Here is a 20082-nt window from a genome sequence, read left to right on the forward strand (position 1 = left end):
AGATGGTAAATTTTCATGGAGGGAGCTTCAAGGAAGATGTATCATTACTGATACATGAGACAGTATCAGTGATCCAACAGAATACAATTAACTCTAGCATAAGCCAAATGAAAGAAAAACATTAATTGGACCGAGCTGCTACATGGGTTTACTCACTACTATCAGTGAGTACATGTGATAGACATTAAGCATATTAAGGAACTTCTTTACTTTGCTGTAAAGGAATTGTCTTCAGTGCCCTAAGTCTTATTAAACTTCTAACACTTGCCTCAACTTCTAGTAGAATAAAACTTTCAGCATTTTGGAGGGCGGAGCCAAGATGGCAGAGTGAAAGCAGAGACTAGCCTGAGCTCTCCCCCAAATCTCTTCAAATACCTCTAAAAAGTAACTCTGAACAAACTCTAGAGTGGCAGAACCCACAAAGAGACAGAGTGAAGCAGATTTCCAGCCCAAGACAACGTGAAAGGTGGACAGGAAAGGTCTGCTTCACTGGTCTGAGAGAAGAGTGCCCAGAACACAGGACCCAGCATAGACCTAACCTGAGCAAAGACGGAGCAGGCTTCAGGGTACTGAATCACCAGCAGCAGTGGCACATTCCAGTCTTCTTAGCCCACAGATACCAGAGACAACTTAAGGTCAGCTGGAGGGGTCTATCTGAACTGGGAGAGAGAGAAGCACTCCAGCGCAGAGCAGCAGTGTGTGCAACATAGCCCTGGTACCAGCAAACCAGGAAAAGGCCTTGGGAGTGACTGAATCAGGGGCAGTAGCATCAGCAAAAGCACTGCTCCTGGAGCTATTAGCTCACAGACTGAATGTTTGAAAGCCACCTATTTCGACTTCTGGGAGCCAAGATGGAAAAGTAAGCAGTAAGTAGTGCTCACCCTCCCTTACTGACCTTGAAAAACCCAGAGAATGCTGCCCCAGGAAAAATCCTGAAAAGTAGAGTCAGCAGAAAGACTAGATACACAATCTTTTAGCTCCTGAATCTAGGGGGATTAACAGGAAAGGTCCCTCTTGCTGTGGCTGAAGGGGACCAATACAGGAATGGAAGCATACCAGCAAGCCAGTGGCAAGCCCCACCTCAACATTCCAGTAACCAGGTCCCTAACCCCCAGCACAAGAAGCCTGGGATAGTGCACCCTGTGCCCCAGAAGCAGAGATCAGCTTTAAAAGCCAGAAAAAAAGCAAACAACATGAGCAAGAACCAACATAGAAAAACAATGACCATAGAAAAGTATCTTGGTGACAGGGGAGATCAAAACACAAATTCTGGAGATGATGACATTATCAATATACCCACATCTGAAACCTCAGAAGGGAATACAGATTGGTCTTAAGTCCAAAGAGCCTTCTTGGAAAAGCTCAAGAAGGATTTTAAAAATCAAATAAGAGAGGCAGAAGAAAAATTGGGAAAAGAAATGAGAGGTATTCAAGAGAGAGTTAATAGCTTAGAAAAGGAAGGACAAAAATTAACCATAGATAACAAGTCCTTAAAAAGTAAAATTAGCAAAATGGAAAAGGCGATACAAAAGCTAACTGAAGAAAACAATTCATTGAAATTGGTTCATTGGTACTACATTTTGTTTGTAGGGCAATTGGAAGCTAAAGATTCTATGAGACATCAAGAATCAGTCAGGCAAAATCAAAAGAATGAAAAAAATTGAAGAAAATGTAAAATACCTCATTAAAAAAAGAACTGACCTGGAAAATAGATCTGGGAGAGATAACTTAAGAATTATTGGTCTACATGAAAGCCATGATGAAAAAAAGAGCCTGGAAAGCATCTTTCAGGAGATCATCGAGGAAAACTGCCTTGAGGCCCTAGAACCAGAGGTAAAATGGTCATCGAGAGAATACATTGATCACTTCCTGAAAGAGATACCAAATGGAAAACACCAAAGAATATTACAGCAAAGTTATCAGGTCAAGGAGAAAATCCTGCAAGCAGCCAGGAAGAAATAATTCAAATATGGTAGAACCACAGTCAGGATTATGCAGGACTTCACAGCTTCTATATTAAAAAACTGGAGGGCTTAGAATATGATATTCCATAAGGCAAAGTACCTTGGATTACAGCCAAGGATCAACTACCCAGCAAAACTGAGCATAATCTTTCAGGCGAAGAGATGGACATTCAATGAAACAGGGGGACTTCTAGACTTTCCTGATGAAAAGACCAGAGCTCAGTGGAAAATGTGATCTTCAAATACAAGACTCAAGAGAGGCATAAAAAGGTAAAGAGGAAAGGGGGGAAAATATGTTATTCAATAAGATTAAACTGTTTACATCCCTACATGAGAAGATACCCTTATAACTCTTGAGAACTATATCTTAATTATGACACTTGGAAGGGATATACACGGACAGAGGGGGTAGGATTGAGTTAACTTTGATGTGATGATAAAAAACCTAATGAAGTGGTGAAAAGGAATTGTAGTGGGAGAAGAGGAAAGGAGGAAGCAGAAAAGGGTAAATTACATCACATGAAGAGGCACAAAGACATATTATAGTAGAGGGAAAGAAGGAAGGGAGATGAGCATTGTTTGAACCTTACTCTCATTGGATTCGGCTCAAGATGAGACTAACATACTCAGTTAAGTATAGAATTTTAACTTGACATACAGGCAGTAGGAGGGGAAAGGTGAAAGAAAAGGGAAGGAGGGAAAAAAGGGAGGGAAGAAGTAGTAAGAGAAAAGGGAAAGAAAAGAGAGGGGGTGATAGAAGGGAGGGCAGGTTGAGGGAGGTGGTGCTCAAAAGCAAAACTCTAGTGAGGGGGGAAAGGGAGAAAAGGAGAAAGAAAAGCATAAATGGGTGAGAGGGGAATAGGATGGAAAGAAAGACACAGTAATCATAACTGTGAATGTGAATAGGGTGAACTCTCCCATAAAACGGAAATGAATAGCAGAATGGATTAGAAACCATAAGCCTACCATACGTTGTTTACAAGAAACATGTTTGAAACAGAGGGATGGGGCCAGCTAGGTGGTACAGCGGATAGAGCACTGGCCCTGGATTCAGGAGGACCTGAGTTCAAATCTGGCCTCAGACATATAACACTTACTAGCTGTGTGACCCTGGGCAAGTCACTTAACCCCACTGCCTAGACAAAAAAAAAAGAAAAGAAAAAAAAAGAAAGAAAGAAACAGAGGGATCCACACAGGGTAAAAGTAAAAGGCCGGGATAGAATATATTATGCTTCAGCTGAAGTAAAAAAACAAGGGTAGCAATCCTGATCTCAGACAAAGCAAAACAAAAATAGATTTTATTAAAAGAGATAAGGAAGGAAACTACATCCTGCTAAAAGGCACCATAGACAATGAAGTAATATCATTACTAAACATATATGTATCAAGTGGTATAACATCCAAATTCTTAGAGGAGAAGTTCAGGGAGTTGCAGGAAGAAATAGACAGCAAAACTATACTAGTAGGGGACCTCAACCTCCCCCTCTCCGAACTAGGTACATCTAACCACAAAATAAACAAGAAAGAAGTTAAGGAGGTGAATAGAATTTTAGAAAAGTTAGATATGGTAGACCTCTGGAGGAAACTGAATGGGGATAGAAAGGAATATACTTTCGTCTCAGTGGTACATGGCACTTACACAAAAACTGACCACCTACTAGGGCATAAAAATCTCACAATCTAATGCAGAAAGGTAGAATTATTAAATGCATCTTTTTCAGATCATGATACAAAAAATATATGCAATAAAGGGCCATGGAAAGATAGACTAAAAATTAATTAGAAATTAAATAATCTAATCCTAAAGAATGAATGGGTCAAACAACAAACCACAGAAACAATCAATAACTTCATCCAAGAGAATGACAAAAATGAGACAATGTACCAAAACTTATGGTATGTAGCAAAAGCAGTTCTTAGGGGAAGTTTTATATTTCTAAATGCCTACGTGAATAAAATAGAGAAAGAGAAGATCAATGAATTGGGCATGCAACTAAAAAAACGAGCAAATTAATAATTTCCAATTAAATATCAAATTAGAAATTCTGAATATCAAAGGAGAAATTAATAAAATTGACATTAAGAAAACTATTGAACTAATAAAATAGATAAACCTTTGGTTAATTTAATTTTAAAAAAGAAGAAAACCAAATTACCAGCATCAAAAATGAAAAAGGTGAACCCACCACCAACAAAGAGGAAATTAAAACAATAATTAGGAACTATTTTGCCCAACTGTATGCCAATAAATTTGACAATCTTAATGAAATGGATGAACATTTACAAAAATATAAATTGCCCAAATTAACAGAAGAAGAAGTAAAATTCTTAAATAACCCCATCTCAGAAAAAGAACCAGGAGAATGTTGTACACAATAACAGCCACGTTGTGCGATGACTAACTTTGATAGATTTAGCTTTTCTCAGCAATGCAAGGATCTAAGACATCTCCAAAGGTCTCATGATGGAAAATGCTATCCACATCCAGAGAAAGAATTGTGGAGTCTGAATGCAGATCCTTCTGTTTTGTTTTGTTTTGTTTCTTCTTTCTTGTGGTTTCTTCTATTGGTTCTAATTCTTCTTTACAACATGACTAATGTGAAAATATTTAATACAAATATATATAGAGAGACTATATCAGATTGCATACCTTCTTGGGGAGGGAGGTGGAAAGGGAGAGGGAGAAAATTTAAAACTCAAAAGCTTATGGAAGTGATTGTTGAAAACTAAAAATAAATAATTTTTTAAATTTTTTTAAAAAAACAACCAAAAAAACTCTTTCATCAGTTAAAGGACCTATGAAGATAAGATTGGCCAAACACTACTACTCTAATGTATAGCACCAGACTGTCACTGATCTAGGAAAACAGAAATGGTTGGGTTGGGTTGGGTTTGGTTTGCATTTTTTTAAAGGGCTCAATGACACTAAAGATAAGGCTTTTCATCGTTGAAGACAAGAATCAGAACATGAATGATATTATTGAGATAAATCTTGATGCAATGGAAAAGATGAACTGACAGAAATTAAAGATGCTGTGCTAATATGGAAATACCACGTTTTCCAGGTTTATAAAGAAAAAGGGAGCACATCTCAAGTTTCGTGAAATGTTAACTTATCTCTTTAGAGCCAACACATCAATAAGAATGTGGATAAATTGAAGAGGTCTTATCAATAAATAATTAAACCACCTTAAAATGAGATATTTGAGAAATAAAAGAAAAGGGTGATATGGCATCATAGCGGTTTAGGGATAGCTTCATATCATTCCTTAGTTGCATCAAATAAATAAAAAGGTGCCAATCTCTTACTCTTCATCTCCATGGAAAGAATAATATATTATAGAGTCGAGTTGAAATAGCAAGACTGTGACAAAAATGATAGGTGTTGACTAACCAACAGCCAGCTATTTGGACCAAATACTGAAAGTATAAAATGATGATTTTGATTAGATGACCTCTAACATGATATTTTAGGGTTGAGAAACCTTGGTGAAAGACAGTTGAGGGACAATACAGCATTTGTACAGTCATCTACAATCTTAACTATCTCCTGACTAGTAAAAAAAAAAACCACAACACTTTTAAGATGGTCCAGAAATCATTGTTTAGCATGACAATCTAAGGTGCTTGATGGATTTAGTTATGGTGAAGTATAGTATGGTTATAGGTGAGTGAGGGAGAATGAAAATGCAAGCATGAGAGAAAGGGCAAAGAGGCAGCACTTTTTGAGCACAAATATGCTCAAAAGATATAGGCACGGTGTGAGTGACAAAAAGCATTTGAGTGAAAGTCCTCAGAACCAACTCTATGCTGGATGTGACTAGGGAACTTTACAGGATTTAAATTCTCAGCTTACTTCATTACTAAGGTTTTTACGTTTGACTAGAAGATCATCTACCAGGGAATGACATGTAGCAACAATGGCTCTGGATAATTAAGATCATTCTTATAATATCTCTCATCCTAAAAATGCCAAGGGAACACTAGCCTGACATACTGAGAACATGATGCAATATGCAGAATAAGATTCCCCTGTAGCCAACTTATAGCTGACAACTTTTTTTTACTAATGTGCAGTAAAACTCAGGGAAGTTCACAGAACTAATCAGGCTTCTCAGTCCTGTGAATGATTTAAGGCTAGTGGAGACTAGTCAAGGTCTTCTAGGGCTGCTGTCTCTAGAAGTATATTACTCTGAAATGGATGAATGTTGATCTGCTTACCCAAAGGGTTTGATTAGAACAGGGCCAACTTGAGTAACCTGACAACAGATGAGCTATCAATTTGTGGAGTAAGGCTTATCATGAGGCTTCTCCTGAGTGTCCTACCAAATTCACACACAGAAGTAAATAGCTTTATGCAGCAGTAATTATCAAAGGCTGAGAAAACAAAATCTCTGGCAGCAACAACCCCCCACACCAACCCCCACCCCCAGAAAAAGAGCACAAACTGCAGATTTCACAAAGACAAAAGGTGGGGCTTTTTTAAACCCTCACTTAGCACAGAAGAGAAAAGACCACCCAACAGCAGTTGTAATACATAATTAAAATAGATTAAAAGAAAATGGAAAATCACAGAGGAAGGTAGAACTGTGAAAATCTGGAATTTCCCAGTGGTTCTGTTCTGAACTATACTATATTAAGCCAGCGCCTTCTGTAGCATACCATTTTATAGCACCTCCAAAAATTGTTTCACAACATAGCTTCCTCTGTAATGGGAAACATTAGTTCTAAAAACAGATTCTGCTAGAAGAAATATGCCTGAATACCTATGTAGAATTGGAAAATGATAGTATTTCACAGTTTTAATCTGAAAGCATTTTATAATTTTATCCATCTCATTTAGATCAGTTACATTTTTTTAAGAAGCATTGTTTCCATAAAACATTTTTAATTTTTTCAATTAAAAATATTTTTCTCTCCCTTCTACCTCCCACCATTGGAAAAATAAAAACAAAACCCTTGTAATAAATATACAGACCAAGCAAAACAAATTCCCTCATCAGACATGCCCCAAAATATGTATGTCTCATACTGTACCCTGAGTTTATCACCTTTCTGTCAGAAGGGTTTGGTAAGCTATTTGGAACCATGCCCTAAAAGTTACTAAACCATGTCACTGCTAGGCCTACACCCCAGAGAGATCAAAGAAAGAGGAAAAGGACTCATATGTACAAAAAATATTTACAGTAGTTCTTTTAGTGAAGGTGAACACTAAAAACTGAGGGGGTACTCATCAATTGGGGAATTACTGAGCAAATTATAGTATATGACTGTAAAGGAATACTATTATGCCATAAGAAATGATGAAAGGGGTGGTTTCAGAGAACCCTGAGAAAACTTGTGTGAACTGAACAATTTAAACAGTAATAACACCAGAAAGACAAATAACTTTGAAACTTTCATAAATTATCAAACATTCCATCCTTCCCCATCTGCACTTTTGAGAGACCACTTAGCCAAAGATCTCAAAATATCTCGCATATATTAATTTGACCTCATGGGACTGTGGTAATAGAAGTGATTATTTAATGCACAAAATAGAAAGAGACAAAACAAAATAGAGTGTAGAAAAGGTTTCATAAAAAACTATCGAATTTCATTTTCTTTTTCCTTATTTAAAACATCAAAGCCCCAGGTCACATCCAGGATCCAGTAAAGTCACTAAAAATTTACCCTGTCATAATCCTCCTTATTTTCATGGATTTAATTAAATAAATGATAGGGAATATTAAGGGTACTTTCCCCAAATAATTTACCCCTTACAGAAGAGAGTTCTATTGAGAAATCCAATCCAACCTTATTTAAAAGAGACTTTTCAAGTTATTACTTCAGTCTCTTACAGAGATTGAGGCTGGTGACACAAGGGTATAAAAGAGAAAAAAGATGGGGAAGATGAATAGAAGGAAAAGGAGAGTTTCTCAGTTTCTGCTATTTCGAGTCAGCTGGACTCTAGCTGCACTTGTTTTAGCATATTTCAGAAGCATTTCTGTCTGTGGGCCAAAGACCTGGTGGCTTCTGAGTGGGGGGTTAGTGTTCACTCCCTCTAATTTCCATACTCAATCGGAGATATAGAATAAAAGGCAATTAATTCCAAGTACCATAAACAGCTATCCCTAGTGCTTCTTTAAAAAAGAGACAAAGAGAACAAAACAGGAACTCTGTTAATGTTGCAGACAGAAAAGAATTTCAGAGCTTTAAGGTTCAGTATTTTTATACTATGTACACTTTCCTGATGTGTGTATTAGAACAGGTGGACTGTCTCAGCCTTATCTCCTGGATATAAATGAGATATAGTTAATACCTCATTTATTCAGCAGCATAAGCAAATGAGATATCCTAAATGAGTCAACTGTCCAGATAACTGGGGCATACTCCTTTGATGACCAATACTCTTTTTATTATAACAATTTTATCTAGGAACCTTTCTAAAATGTGACCCATATTTTCTGGCTTTCTTGAACATCTTATACTGAAGTAAATATAAATTTTCCTTGTGGGGATAATGGTATTGTTTTCAGGGGCTAGAAAAGCACATTGGGCTATTTCTTCCTCTGTTAATGACCCTGGACTACTTTGTTTTGAGTCCTTATGTCTTCAATTTTTTTTTTCTGTTTTCTCATTTCAAACTGTCATTTATGACCACTGGCAAATTTGGATCTTCACAGTTCTGAGAAACACTTATTTGGCATTATTAGTTTTAATTAGAATGTTTCTGCCTTTTATACATAATAGCTGCCTAACCATGAGCATATAACTCAGCCTCTGAATGCCCCCTGGCAACTTTAAAATTAATAGTTATGGCTGAATTGCTAATCTGCCTCTGACAAGGAATTTCCACATTGGGTGCTCCCCATGCTAATGAAATCACTGGACTGAAACAATTATTTTTTTAGCTCTGGACTAAAAAAACCAAAAAAACAAACAAACAAAAAAAAAACAACTGAAAATGCTGAAGTCCTTCATGAACATTAATTTGCTTTGTTGTAATACTTTGAAGTAGTGTATCTCTACAGATAAACTACAGCTCAAGGTCCAATAATTTGGCAACATGTGAGAACAAATATAACAAAAGTAGGAACTTAAAAGAGCCATAAAATCTATTTCAGAGTAATGGTAGGACAACTTATTGAAAATATATGAATTAAAGAATTCTTAGAGAAATATAATCTGTGGGGGCAGCTAGGTGGCACAGTGGATAGAGCTCCGGCCTTGGAGTCAGGAGGACCTTAGTTCAAATCTGGCCTCAGACACTTGACACTTACTAGCTATATGATCTTGGGCAAATCACTTAACCCCTATTGCCTCACCAAAAAGGAAAAAAAAATACATATATATGTATATATGTGTATGTATATATGTACATATATATGTAAAAAATCTATTTTTGTTTGCACTTTGAAGTACAATACATAGTAAAGCCTAATAATGATATCAGTTCTATTGAGCAAAAGAGGGAGAGGAAGGCAGGAAAGCATTACATAATAATGTATCAGCATCAAAAGTCCCTTGTTCTTTTGAAAAAGGGTCAATTGCTAGTCCTAGAAATCAAAGGTCAATGCAATAATCCTTAATTGCTTGAGCTTTTGGTTAGGAAAAACTACTGAACTTAACCTAGATCCTCTGTACCAATAAACATTTTGATAACTATCAAAAGAAGAAAGTTTTGTTATTTTTATCATTGCTAATAAGTTGTTTCTGTAGCACTTTAAGTTTTATATGGTGATCTTCTCAGAACAATCCTGTGAAATAAATGATGCAGATATTATTATCCCCATTTTACAGATGAAAAGACTGGGACCATAAAGGAGGCACACAGTTAATAAGTTTGGGATAGAAGATTTGAACCCAGGTCATTGGACATGCAGGATTTGAAGCTGGAAGGGGACCTGGAAGTAACTTAGTCCAATACCATCCTCTTCATGGGTTAAGGAAAAATAAAGCCCAGAGAGAATAATCTGACAGATGGTTAAGACAGGACCTAGCCCCAGGTCACCTGATTCCAAATCCAGCATTCTTTCCATCACTCGAACACTCTAGCCTCCCACTTCCTCAACTTCCTCATTTCCCATGACCTCCTCCTCCTCCACCTCACAGGCAAAGAGGGCCATACCCTTGATCTGGCCATTACCCACAAGGGCACCATGTTTATCAACTCTGAAATTCCCTTATCAGATCAATCTATTGGCTTTCAGCCTCTCCCTCTCCCTTTCAATACTAAACTTTGTTCTTTATCCACAGTGACCACCAGCCCTGGGCATCACCGCTGAGCTGGCCATTCTCTCCTCTTCTCCCCATCTTAACCCCTTGATGAACTAGTTCAAGTCTACACTACTTTCTTCTAAAGTAATTACTCCCTTATCATTGCTGATTACCCCCAGTCAAGCCTTGGCATTGAATCATTCCCCTAATTCCTACCATCTACTGCCCTCACTCCTATCCTCAGTCTCTCCTTTGCTGGATCTTTATTCCAAGATACACTTACTAACTTTGAAATCCCACGAGACTCTGTCCTGGGCCCTGTTCTATTCTCCCTCTATACAACTGCACTTGATGATCTCAGCAGCAACCCTGGGTTCAATTATTATCTTTATGCTGATGACTCCCAAATTTACTTATCCAGTCCTAACTTCTCTGCTTACCTCCAATCTCACATCTCCAACTGCCTGTTAAGATTTCAAAACAGACCTCTTAAACTCAACATGTCCAAAGCTAGACTTCTTATTTTTCCCCCTAAAGCCACCCCCCTTCCAAATTTCCCTATTACCATAGAGGACAACACCATGCTCCCAGGCCCCAGGCTTATAAACTTAGTGCCATTTTTAACTCCTCACTCCAGTCTCCCTAATCTAATTTGCTGCCAAAGCCTGTTGATTTCCCCTTTGCAACCTCTCTAGCACATATCCCCTTCTCTCCTCTGATACTGCCACCACCCTGGTACAGATCCTCATCTCCTCATGCTTGGTATTATTTCAATAGCCTGATAGTGGATCTCCCGGACATGAGTCTCTCCTCATGCTTGTCCATCCTCCAACTAGCTGCCAGAGTGATTTTTCTAAAATGCAAGTCAAACCATGTTATTTCACTCCCCTACTCCAATGGATCCCTTTCACCTCCAGCATCAAATATAAAATCCTCTGTTTGATGCCCTTTGTAACCTAGAGCCCCCTCCTATTACCTTCCCAGTCTTCTTACAACTTATTCTGCCCCACCACTAACTTACTCTATGATACATTGACACTGACTTCCTTGGGGTTCCAAGAATAAGGCACTTTATCTCTGGATTCCAGGCACTTTTACTGGCTATTCCCCTTGCTTGGGATGCTCTCTGTCCTCATCTCTGTCTCCTGGTTACCCAGGCTTCCTTCAAATCCAGCTAAAATCCCACTTTCCTCAGGAAGCCTTCCCCAGTTCCTCGTAATGCTAGTGCCTTGCCTCTCTGTGTTAATTATTTCCTGTTCATCCTGTTTATACCTTGTTTATACATATTTGTTTGCTTCTTATCTCCCCTATTAGATTGCAAAATCCTTGAAGGCAAGGGATTGTCTTTTGCCTTTGTATTCTAGGTGCCTAGCACAGTGCCTGACACATAGTAGGTGCTTACAGACTGACTACTTTATACAAGTTAATAAGAATCACTTCTAAATTGGAATAGATCTCAAATTTCTATGTCCTACATGAACATTGAATAACAAGAATCTATCAAGTCTAAAGTTTAAAGCTGCACTAAGACCTTTGGGACACCTTGTATTATCTTAGGAGACAGTATAGTGTAATGGATAAATGGCCAGCCTTACATTAAAGGCCTGGGCTCAAGCTCCCCCTCTAAAACACACTGGCTGTGTGACACTAGACAAAGACAGCCAACCTCCCCAAGTACCAAGTAATTCTCTAAAACTCCAAGTGAAAATAGGCAAGGTGATCTGCATTGGAAGTAGGAGCTTCCATGCCAGGAATCCCCACCCTGGTGAAATCACTGGTCCAGCTAGACTAAAATATATAACATAATTTTATTTGATCCTCAGACCCAACCCTGCCAGGGCTGCAGGGTACGTGTCTTCATTTTACATAGGAGAAAACGGGCCTAGGTAAGTGAAAGGGTTTTTTTCAATTCACATATTAATTAACAAGTACTGCTAAAGGGCCTTCTATGTTACCGGCTCCTGAGGACATAGCTGAGGTTAGAACCAAGATCTTGAGTCCACCAGGCTGCCTTTCTAGCTTCCTTACGTACATGCGTAGATCTGAAATACCAAAAGCATAAGAAGCCTTCCCAAAAGAGGCAGCTGATAGCCCTTCCCACCTGCCCATACTAAGAGGTCCTAAGCCAGGGCCTCCCATCAAGCTTCCAGAGCAGAACCCCCCCCCCCATGCTGGTGAGCTTTCTATGATTCTTTGTCTCTCTGAAGGCTGTCTGTCCCAAATTCTCTACTTGTGACTGGCCCAGCTCTTCTTTTGATCCTACACATTGTTGCCTTAATCCTTAATGATGTCTTTTATCCTATGTCTCAGGTAATATGCTGTAACCTGTTTTATATCCACCATGTGTTTTTCCATTGCCTTCTGGGCCACCTGAAATTTTGTTTTGTTTCGGTTTTTTCCCAGTTCATAGAATTTTCTGACTCACAGTTACATAGCATCATCAGGAGAATATTGGTTTGCCTCTCACATTGATTTCTTAAAATTAGTACAGAGAACAAAGTGTTTTCTTTTGCTGGAAACCTCACTATATTTATCTAAAGTAACTTCATTAGACAACTAGGTAAATTATAAAACAGAAAAGAGGATGACCACAAATTAACATTCCTAGGTCAAATTAGCATACCTAACACAGAGCTATGCAGACTTCTGAACCCCATCAGAGAAAACCAAAACAAACTGTTGGCCAATCCAAAGGGCTGGCTTCTAACCACCTCTTCTCCCCATTGTTCCATTCTCCAGATGAGGAAAGAATCACAGATTTAGAGGCAGACACCACCTTACCCCTCATTTTATAAATGAAGGAATTGGGGCACAGAAAGGGTAAGTGACTTGCCCTTGCTTGCCCTACTTGTAAGCATCTGAGATGGGATTTGAACCTGGCTCTTCCTCACTCTAAGCTCTATCACCACTCTACTCTGCCACGTTGCCTCTTAGAGAGCCAAGACAAAGAATTATGGATGGGGAAAAGTCAAGAAGCTACACCTCTCCAGGAGAGGAGAACAAGATCGATGTGAAAGGCCTCAAAAGGACTCTCTGAAGTCTCCCATCCCGCTACGATTGCTGGTTATCATATGTTTCTACTTCTGTGCTCTTGTGCAAGCATCCAAACCCAACTCCTCCGCTTCTCCACCAAAAGTGAGACAATACCTTATCTACATCCAAAACTCTTCCAGCAAGTCAGTTTTGAATCCAGAGGGCCCAGCCCTGTTCACCACAGAGCACTGGCTCCTCAGTCCAGTCACCAAGATTCACTGAGGCATACAGTTTTGAATCACAAAAGAAAATTTAATCTGTAAGCCCACAGGAGCCAATCCTAAACCATCTACCGGAGCCAAGTGAGGAAAAGGATGCCCTCCCTTATTTAAATAACTAGAAGGTACCCATGCTGATACTGCCAAAGACAGAAGAGGTAAGGAGGCCTTGTATCAGAAAGGGAAAGGGCAACTGGACCAAGAGATAGAGGGGGGGAAGGCTGGGGCAGAATTGAATAGTAAGTGACTAGAAGAGAATGAGATGGGGAAGAAGAAAGAAAAGAGAGGTTTAACAGTGCTAGAGGAGAACAGAAAGGAGCTGAGCCGAATAGAATAATATACAGAGAGGGAAATGAGAGACATGCAGATAGAGGAAATCATGGAACTGGGAGTCAGGAGGCCCAAGTCCAAGTACGCCACTTAACAGCCCTGTGCTCTTGGGTGAGTCACTTCTATTCAATGAAGGTACAAGGAGTGTTTAGTAGCAGCAACTCTGTATCCAGGAATCCACCAAGACTACAGTTTAAATCTCAGCAGTGCTCGGATTTTAAATTGTATTTGCAGAAGCAAAGTGCCCAGAACAAGGAAGGTTAGGGTTCCTCTGCACTCTGGCTTAAGGAGCCTTGTTTTCAGAAGAGTGCTTGCAAACTGGAATGAATCTTGAGGAAGGCAACTAGGACAGTGAAGGAACCAGAAATCATACCCTAAGAACAACGAGAGGAAATGGATATGTTTAATCCAAAGAAAACCTGAAAGGACATTATCCCTTTCTAAAGTTTGCGAAGGGCTGTCACAGAGTGGGGATTAGCCTTACTTTGTTTGGTCCTGACACAAGTAGGAGAAGTGGATGAAAGTTAGAAAAAAAGACATATTTTGCCTCAACATAATTTCACAGTTAGAGCTATAAAGAAGTGAAATGGTTGCTCATATGGCAGGGAGTTTCCAAGACTAGAGTCATTTAACTAGAGGTTGAAAGACCACTTGCCAGGAACACTGTGAAAGAATTCCTACTCAGGGCTGAGGCTTCTTCCAGCTCTCATTATTCTATGATTTTATGACTTACTAGATATATTAACAGTGAGCAAGCCCCTTAACCTCTTAGCCACAGGCTCTTTTTTCTGCTAAATGGTGATACTACTACTCATACTACCTATGTAAGCATGTTGTAAGGCTCAAATAAGATGATGACAACCAAGTAAGTACTATATAAATGTAATTTTGGGGAGATTGTATTCATTAGCATCATGATTGAAAACAATAAAAGAAATGTATTGGCATGCAGCCAAATCTGCAAATTTTGCATGGCTAGAAAGGATATCTGACACACTGTATGATAGTGAGTATCCCAAAAGATTCTGACAGAAGACAGATGAATGGCCAAAATGAATTTTGACCAGGAATGGTGGCACACGGTTGCAATTCATTCTACTGGGGGCGGCTGAGGCTGGTGAATCAATTGAGATTTGGGTTTCTGAGATACAGTCAGGGTAAAAATTCAGACTGTCTGGCAGTTCTCAGGGAACAGAGGCTGCCTGCGGGGCAAACTGGTCCAGGTCAGAAAAAATGGAGCAGGTTAAAGCTTCCATAACATTTAGCACTGGGTTAGGTCATGAGTGGCTGTATTTCCTGCCCCTTATGAGATAACCAGTCAACAGGAATTTATTATTAAATGCCTATTATGTGCCATGCACTCCTGGAGATACAAAGAAAGGCAAAAAACAGCCCATGCTTTCAAGGAGCACACAATCTAAAGGAGGAGACAATATAGAAACAACTATGGATAAACAGGGGGCCATCCCCAGTCATCCTGACCTACATCTTGCCACTGGACTCCTGATGACTCTGGAGGAGAGAGTGAGGCTGGTGATTTTGCACTGCCTTTCCTCACTTAAATGTAATTCACTTGCAAGTCAAGGCATCACCCTCCTAATGCCATTGGTCCACTTCAAGAACAAAGGATGAACAACAACAATGTACAAACAAAACATATGCAGGATAAACTGGAGATAATCAGAGAGGGAAGACACTAGCATTGAGGAGACAGGAAAGACTTCTTATAAAAGCTTCTTATAAAGCTGGGACTTAAAGGAAGACAGGAAAGCCAGGAGATGGAGATGAAAGGAAGAGAATTCCAGACATGTGGGACGATTCGTAAAAATTCAGTCAGGAGACAGGGTCTCAGTTTCTCCCTCTGTAAAATGTAGAAGTTAGCCTACATAATATCTAAGATATATTCTATTTTATTTGTTGTTTAGTTGTTTTTCAATCCTATCCAACTCTTCATGACACCTTTTTGGGGGTTTTCTTGACTGGAGTTGTTTACCATTTCCTTGTCTAGCTCAGTTTACAGATGAGGAAACTGAGGCAAAGAAGGTGAAGTGACTTGCCAAGTGTCACGACACATAATAAGTGCGTGAGGCTGGATCTGAGCTCAGGAAGAGGAGTCTTCCTGACTCCAGGCCTAGCACTCTTCACTGTGTCATACCATCCTAATTAAAAAAGGAACTAAAAGAAATAACAAAACAGTTGAGTTGCAACATGTACACAAAGGTCCTAGTTCTGCCAAACAAACACCAAACAAAATAATTCTAATTCCTCTTCCATACACCATCCCTTCAGAACTTGAAGATACATCACAGAGTTAGAGGGAAGGGGCTCTCTCCTTGAAACTCAGTTCCTTGAATGGCATGCTCTCCAGTACCCTATGAGATCTCAGGAATCTGCACTGGAATCTCAGAGGCTCTGTAGTCTAACCATCTCATTTTTCAGATGAGCAAAATCAGGCCTGAGAGGTGAAGCCACTTGGCCAAGGTCACACAGGCAGTAAGGAGCAGAACCTGAACTTGAACCCATGTCTCTGGCTCCAGATTCAGTGTTCCTTTCACCATACTAGTAAGCTGCTAAGCTAGCACTCAAACCCAGATCCTCTAATTCAAAAGGTATTTATTAAGTAACTGGACTGTGCCAGAAGGGGAAAAAGAAAAAAGAAAGCGCCCTTGCCCTAAAGGGTGAAGAAGATTTAGAAGGGGAGGGAGAAGGGATGGATGAAGGAAGGGGAAGAAACGAGGAGGGTGGACTGGAGGAGGGAAGATGAAGGGGAAAAGGGCAGAGGAAAGGAGATGGGAGAGAAAAGGGGAAAGGAGGAAGGGGGGTGTTTCGAAGGAGAAGAGGAAAAAGGAAGAAAGGGGGGAAAGGGGACAGAGAAAAGGGGAAGGGTTAGGGAAAGTGTGAGAGTAGAGGAACAAGGTGAGAGAGGGAAGAGAGGAGAGAACACAATGGGAAGAGAGGGGAGATTTGTAGAGGAAGGAGAGAGGAGAAGGGGAAGAAAGAAGAGGTGAAGGGAAATGGTAGAGGAGAGGGAGAAAGTGAGAGGAAAAGAGGAAGTGAAAGAGAGGAGGAGACAGGAAATAAAAAAGGGTGGAAAAGGGATAGAAGAGGAGGAGGGAAGGGGAAGAGTAGGAGAATGGTGGAATTGATGAGAGAGTAAAGATTCAAAAGGATTAGGGAAAGGTGAGGTAGTGAATGAGGGAGAAGAGAGGAAAGGGAAAAAGGAAGGATCAGAGAGGAGAGAGATGGGAGGAAAGGGAGAGTGGAGGGAGAGGAGAGGATGGTGGGGGGGAAGGGGAGGGAAGGGGAGGGAGAGAGAGACACGAAGAAGAGAGGAAGAAAGAAGGGAAGGGGGAGAGGAGAGGAAGAGGGAGGGAGGAGAAGGGGTGGGAGGAGAGGAACTGAGAGGGAGAGAAGAGGGAAGGAAGAAGGAAGGAGGAGGGAAAGAGAGGGGAAGGGAGGAAAGAAGAGGGAGGGAGGAGGGATTAGGGTGGGGGAAAGGAGGAAGGAAGAGGGAGGGAGGGAGGGAGAAGGGAGCGGGAGGGGAAAGGGGGGGCCTTAACTCCTTCCTGGCCCCACCCCTAGGGGGCTGTCTCTTCCATAATGAGGAGCCTGAGGGGGAGGGGGGTGCCAGGACGTGGGCCCCCAAAGCCGAGGCCGAACAGGAAGGGAAGGCGCGTGGGAAGCGCTTACTGAGGCCCATGGTTCCGCTCCGGTTCCGCTCCGGCTCCGCCACCTGCTTCCAGCCGGCTCCGCTCCCCGGGAGTCTTCTCTTTGCGGGCGGGAGCGTTACTATGGAAACAGCAAACTCTACGGCGGTCGCATGGGACCCACACTCTTAGAGCTCGAAGGGCTTGGGGGGGAGGCGGGGCGAGGTTGCCGGAAGTGCAATTCTAGATTAATTTATTGAGTGTTGAGGTAGAAGAAGGGCCCCTAGAGATCTAGTACAGGAATCTTAACCTGGCGAGCATGGACCTTTTTTCTTTTATTTTGAAAACTAATTGTTTTTCTTTGTAACCCTAGGTATTTTATTTTATTCATTTAAAAACACGGGGTCCGTAGGCTTCACCAGTCTGCCGAAGCAGTCTAGGACCCAGGTTAAGAAACCCTGATCTGGTCCAACTGTCCCTATTTTGCACATAAGGTTTTCTCCTGCCCAAGACCACACAGGTAGCCTCCTCAGCAGCATTAGAGCCTCCTGGCTTGGGAGGCTCTGTTGTTTCCTTTGCACCAGGGCCGCTCCCAAAACCGAGGCTAACGAACATTCATATCCTTTTGTCAATCATCTTACATCCTCCTTCCCACCCCAAGGTGCTGCAGCTTTTCCTGGTCCCCTCCTAAAGACTTCTGAAAGCTGTTTTCCTTTGCCTAAAAGAGTTCCCAGCTAAGTTAAGGAGGCAGGTGAAACCAACTCCTATAAATAACAGGATAGATAGCAAGTAAGGCAGAATTAGTATCACTATTTTACGGATGAGTAAACATGAGAAGTGCCTGGGTTCACATGGCTGTTCAATGACAGATAAGGACTAGAAGAGCCCTTGGAAATCAAGTCCAGCTTCCTCATGTTATAGTGGAGGAAACTATGGTCCAAAAAAGTGAAATGATTTCTGCAAGGTCTCACTGGCAAAAACAGTCTCAGAGCCAGGATTCTAACCCACACTTCTCTTCCCTAACCTGGTGTTCTTTGCCTCACAGTCTGAAGTTATGAAGTTGTTGTAGTCTGTCCTTCATTTTGGAAGAGGGCCAATGATATTGCTGATGTGATGTCTGGACTTGCATGTGAACTGGATTTAAGTGAGGCAGAGTTGCACAGTCATCAGCCTCACTCTCTCTTCCAAAGTCATCGAAGTTCAGTGGTAAGACAGAAGTCAGAATGACTGGTGATGGGATGGCCCGGGATGCAATAGATGCCCTTGGCTCTAAGCACTCCACAACACCTGCTTCAGCAGCCTTCATGGCCATCGGAACAAATGGTTCTCATCTACCCATTCCACCAGGGTAAGTTTTCACATGCTTGGGGTAGACATCTCCCTAACTCACCAGCTGTTTTAAGGCCTGTCAGTTACTCTCAACTGGATTTAGCCCATCTGCTGAGATGGTTTTACTGGGATGCGGACAATAAACATGCTACAGCTTTTTGGAGCTACAGGTGAAAGTTGGGTGACAGCTATCCAAAGACAGTTGAGCAGCCCTGAAAAGGACTCTGCAAACCCTCACACCAGAGATACTAGTCCTCCCTGAACACCTCGTACACAATTATTAAGTACATATTATGTATAAGGCACAGGGGATATTATCATGAAAAATGACATCGTCCCTACCCTTAAGGGTTTTTGGATATTGATAGGAACTAATAGGAGCATATATGAACAAACATCATACGGGGTAAAATGTGATCAGGACAAAGGAGAGATGCAGAGTAGCCTGCTTCTCATAATGGGAGTTCCACTTCTCTGCTCTGATCTACTTGAAAGTTTGGGGAGAATGAGTTTCAGAAATCAGTATGAAGGTTTAAAGCCCCTCTACTTTAGTTATACTATCTGATGAGTTTCCTTAGCCTTCCTGTGACCTACTCGATCTACATTCCCCCAACTTCTGCATGCTTAATAGGCTATCTCATATCTCACTTGTCAACAGGCAAATTATAACGTCACAAGACTTATGTGAAAACCAGATTTATTACAAGAGAAATGAACATGCATGTGGAACCCAAAGGGTTCCCAGTCTTTACAGAAGTTTACATTTTTATAGTAGCAGGGAGGAGGGGATACCAGAAAGGGGGCATGATATGGGAGAGGGAACTGTCCTGCAAAGGTGGGGAAAAAAGACAAGACCACCCCCATTCGGAGGAGCAAGTTGATGGCAAAAGCCTCATTCTTTCCCATGGGAACTACTAGATTATGAAGATAGGAGGGTCTACTTATCTGCAAAAGACCCTAGCTGCACAAGCATTATCCCGGCTTGGCACAAACTGGCTGGCGCCTATCTTGCCTCCCAAGGACACACAGAGAGTCCAGCTTGGGATTCAACAACACATGATGTCGGCTCAGGGGGAGCTTTATCCTTGACACATTCACAGCTTCCTCCAGACTCTGGGTCTAGTGTTTCTGGGAAAGATGGCAACTTAAAAAGGCGAGTTGAGGAGACCCCTTAACATACTCCTTAAGATTACAACTCCTAGAAGTTTTCTCCTAACAACCCTACCTGTTCCCCAATCCAGAACAATGGATTTAGAAAAAAAAACCCTTTATCTTCTCACTTCATTTTACAAATGAGGAAACCGAGGCCCCTAAAGGGGAATTGGCTTGCCCAAAATCACAGGGCTCACAAGCCATGGAGGG

At 41.0% G+C, this 20082-nt stretch overlaps 1 protein-coding gene across 1 annotated transcript in view; it reads right to left on the minus strand.

The window, feature by feature from the left end:
* Positions 1-17512, minus strand: part of DNAAF11 (dynein axonemal assembly factor 11) — a 102870-nt gene extending 85358 nt beyond the window's left edge. Inside the window, exon 1 of the mRNA XM_020997910.2 lies at positions 17435-17512. Coding sequence (XP_020853569.1) covers positions 17435-17444 — 10 coding nt within the window. The 5' untranslated portion in view covers positions 17445-17512. The remainder of the gene's footprint in view (positions 1-17434) is intronic.
* Between the last annotated feature and the right edge of the window lie 2570 nt (positions 17513-20082).

Source organism: Phascolarctos cinereus, unplaced genomic scaffold, assembly GCF_003287225.1.
Source record: "Phascolarctos cinereus isolate Bilbo 61053 unplaced genomic scaffold, phaCin_HiC Scaffold_4;HRSCAF=312, whole genome shotgun sequence".
NCBI classification, from domain to species: domain Eukaryota; kingdom Metazoa; phylum Chordata; class Mammalia; order Diprotodontia; family Phascolarctidae; genus Phascolarctos; species Phascolarctos cinereus.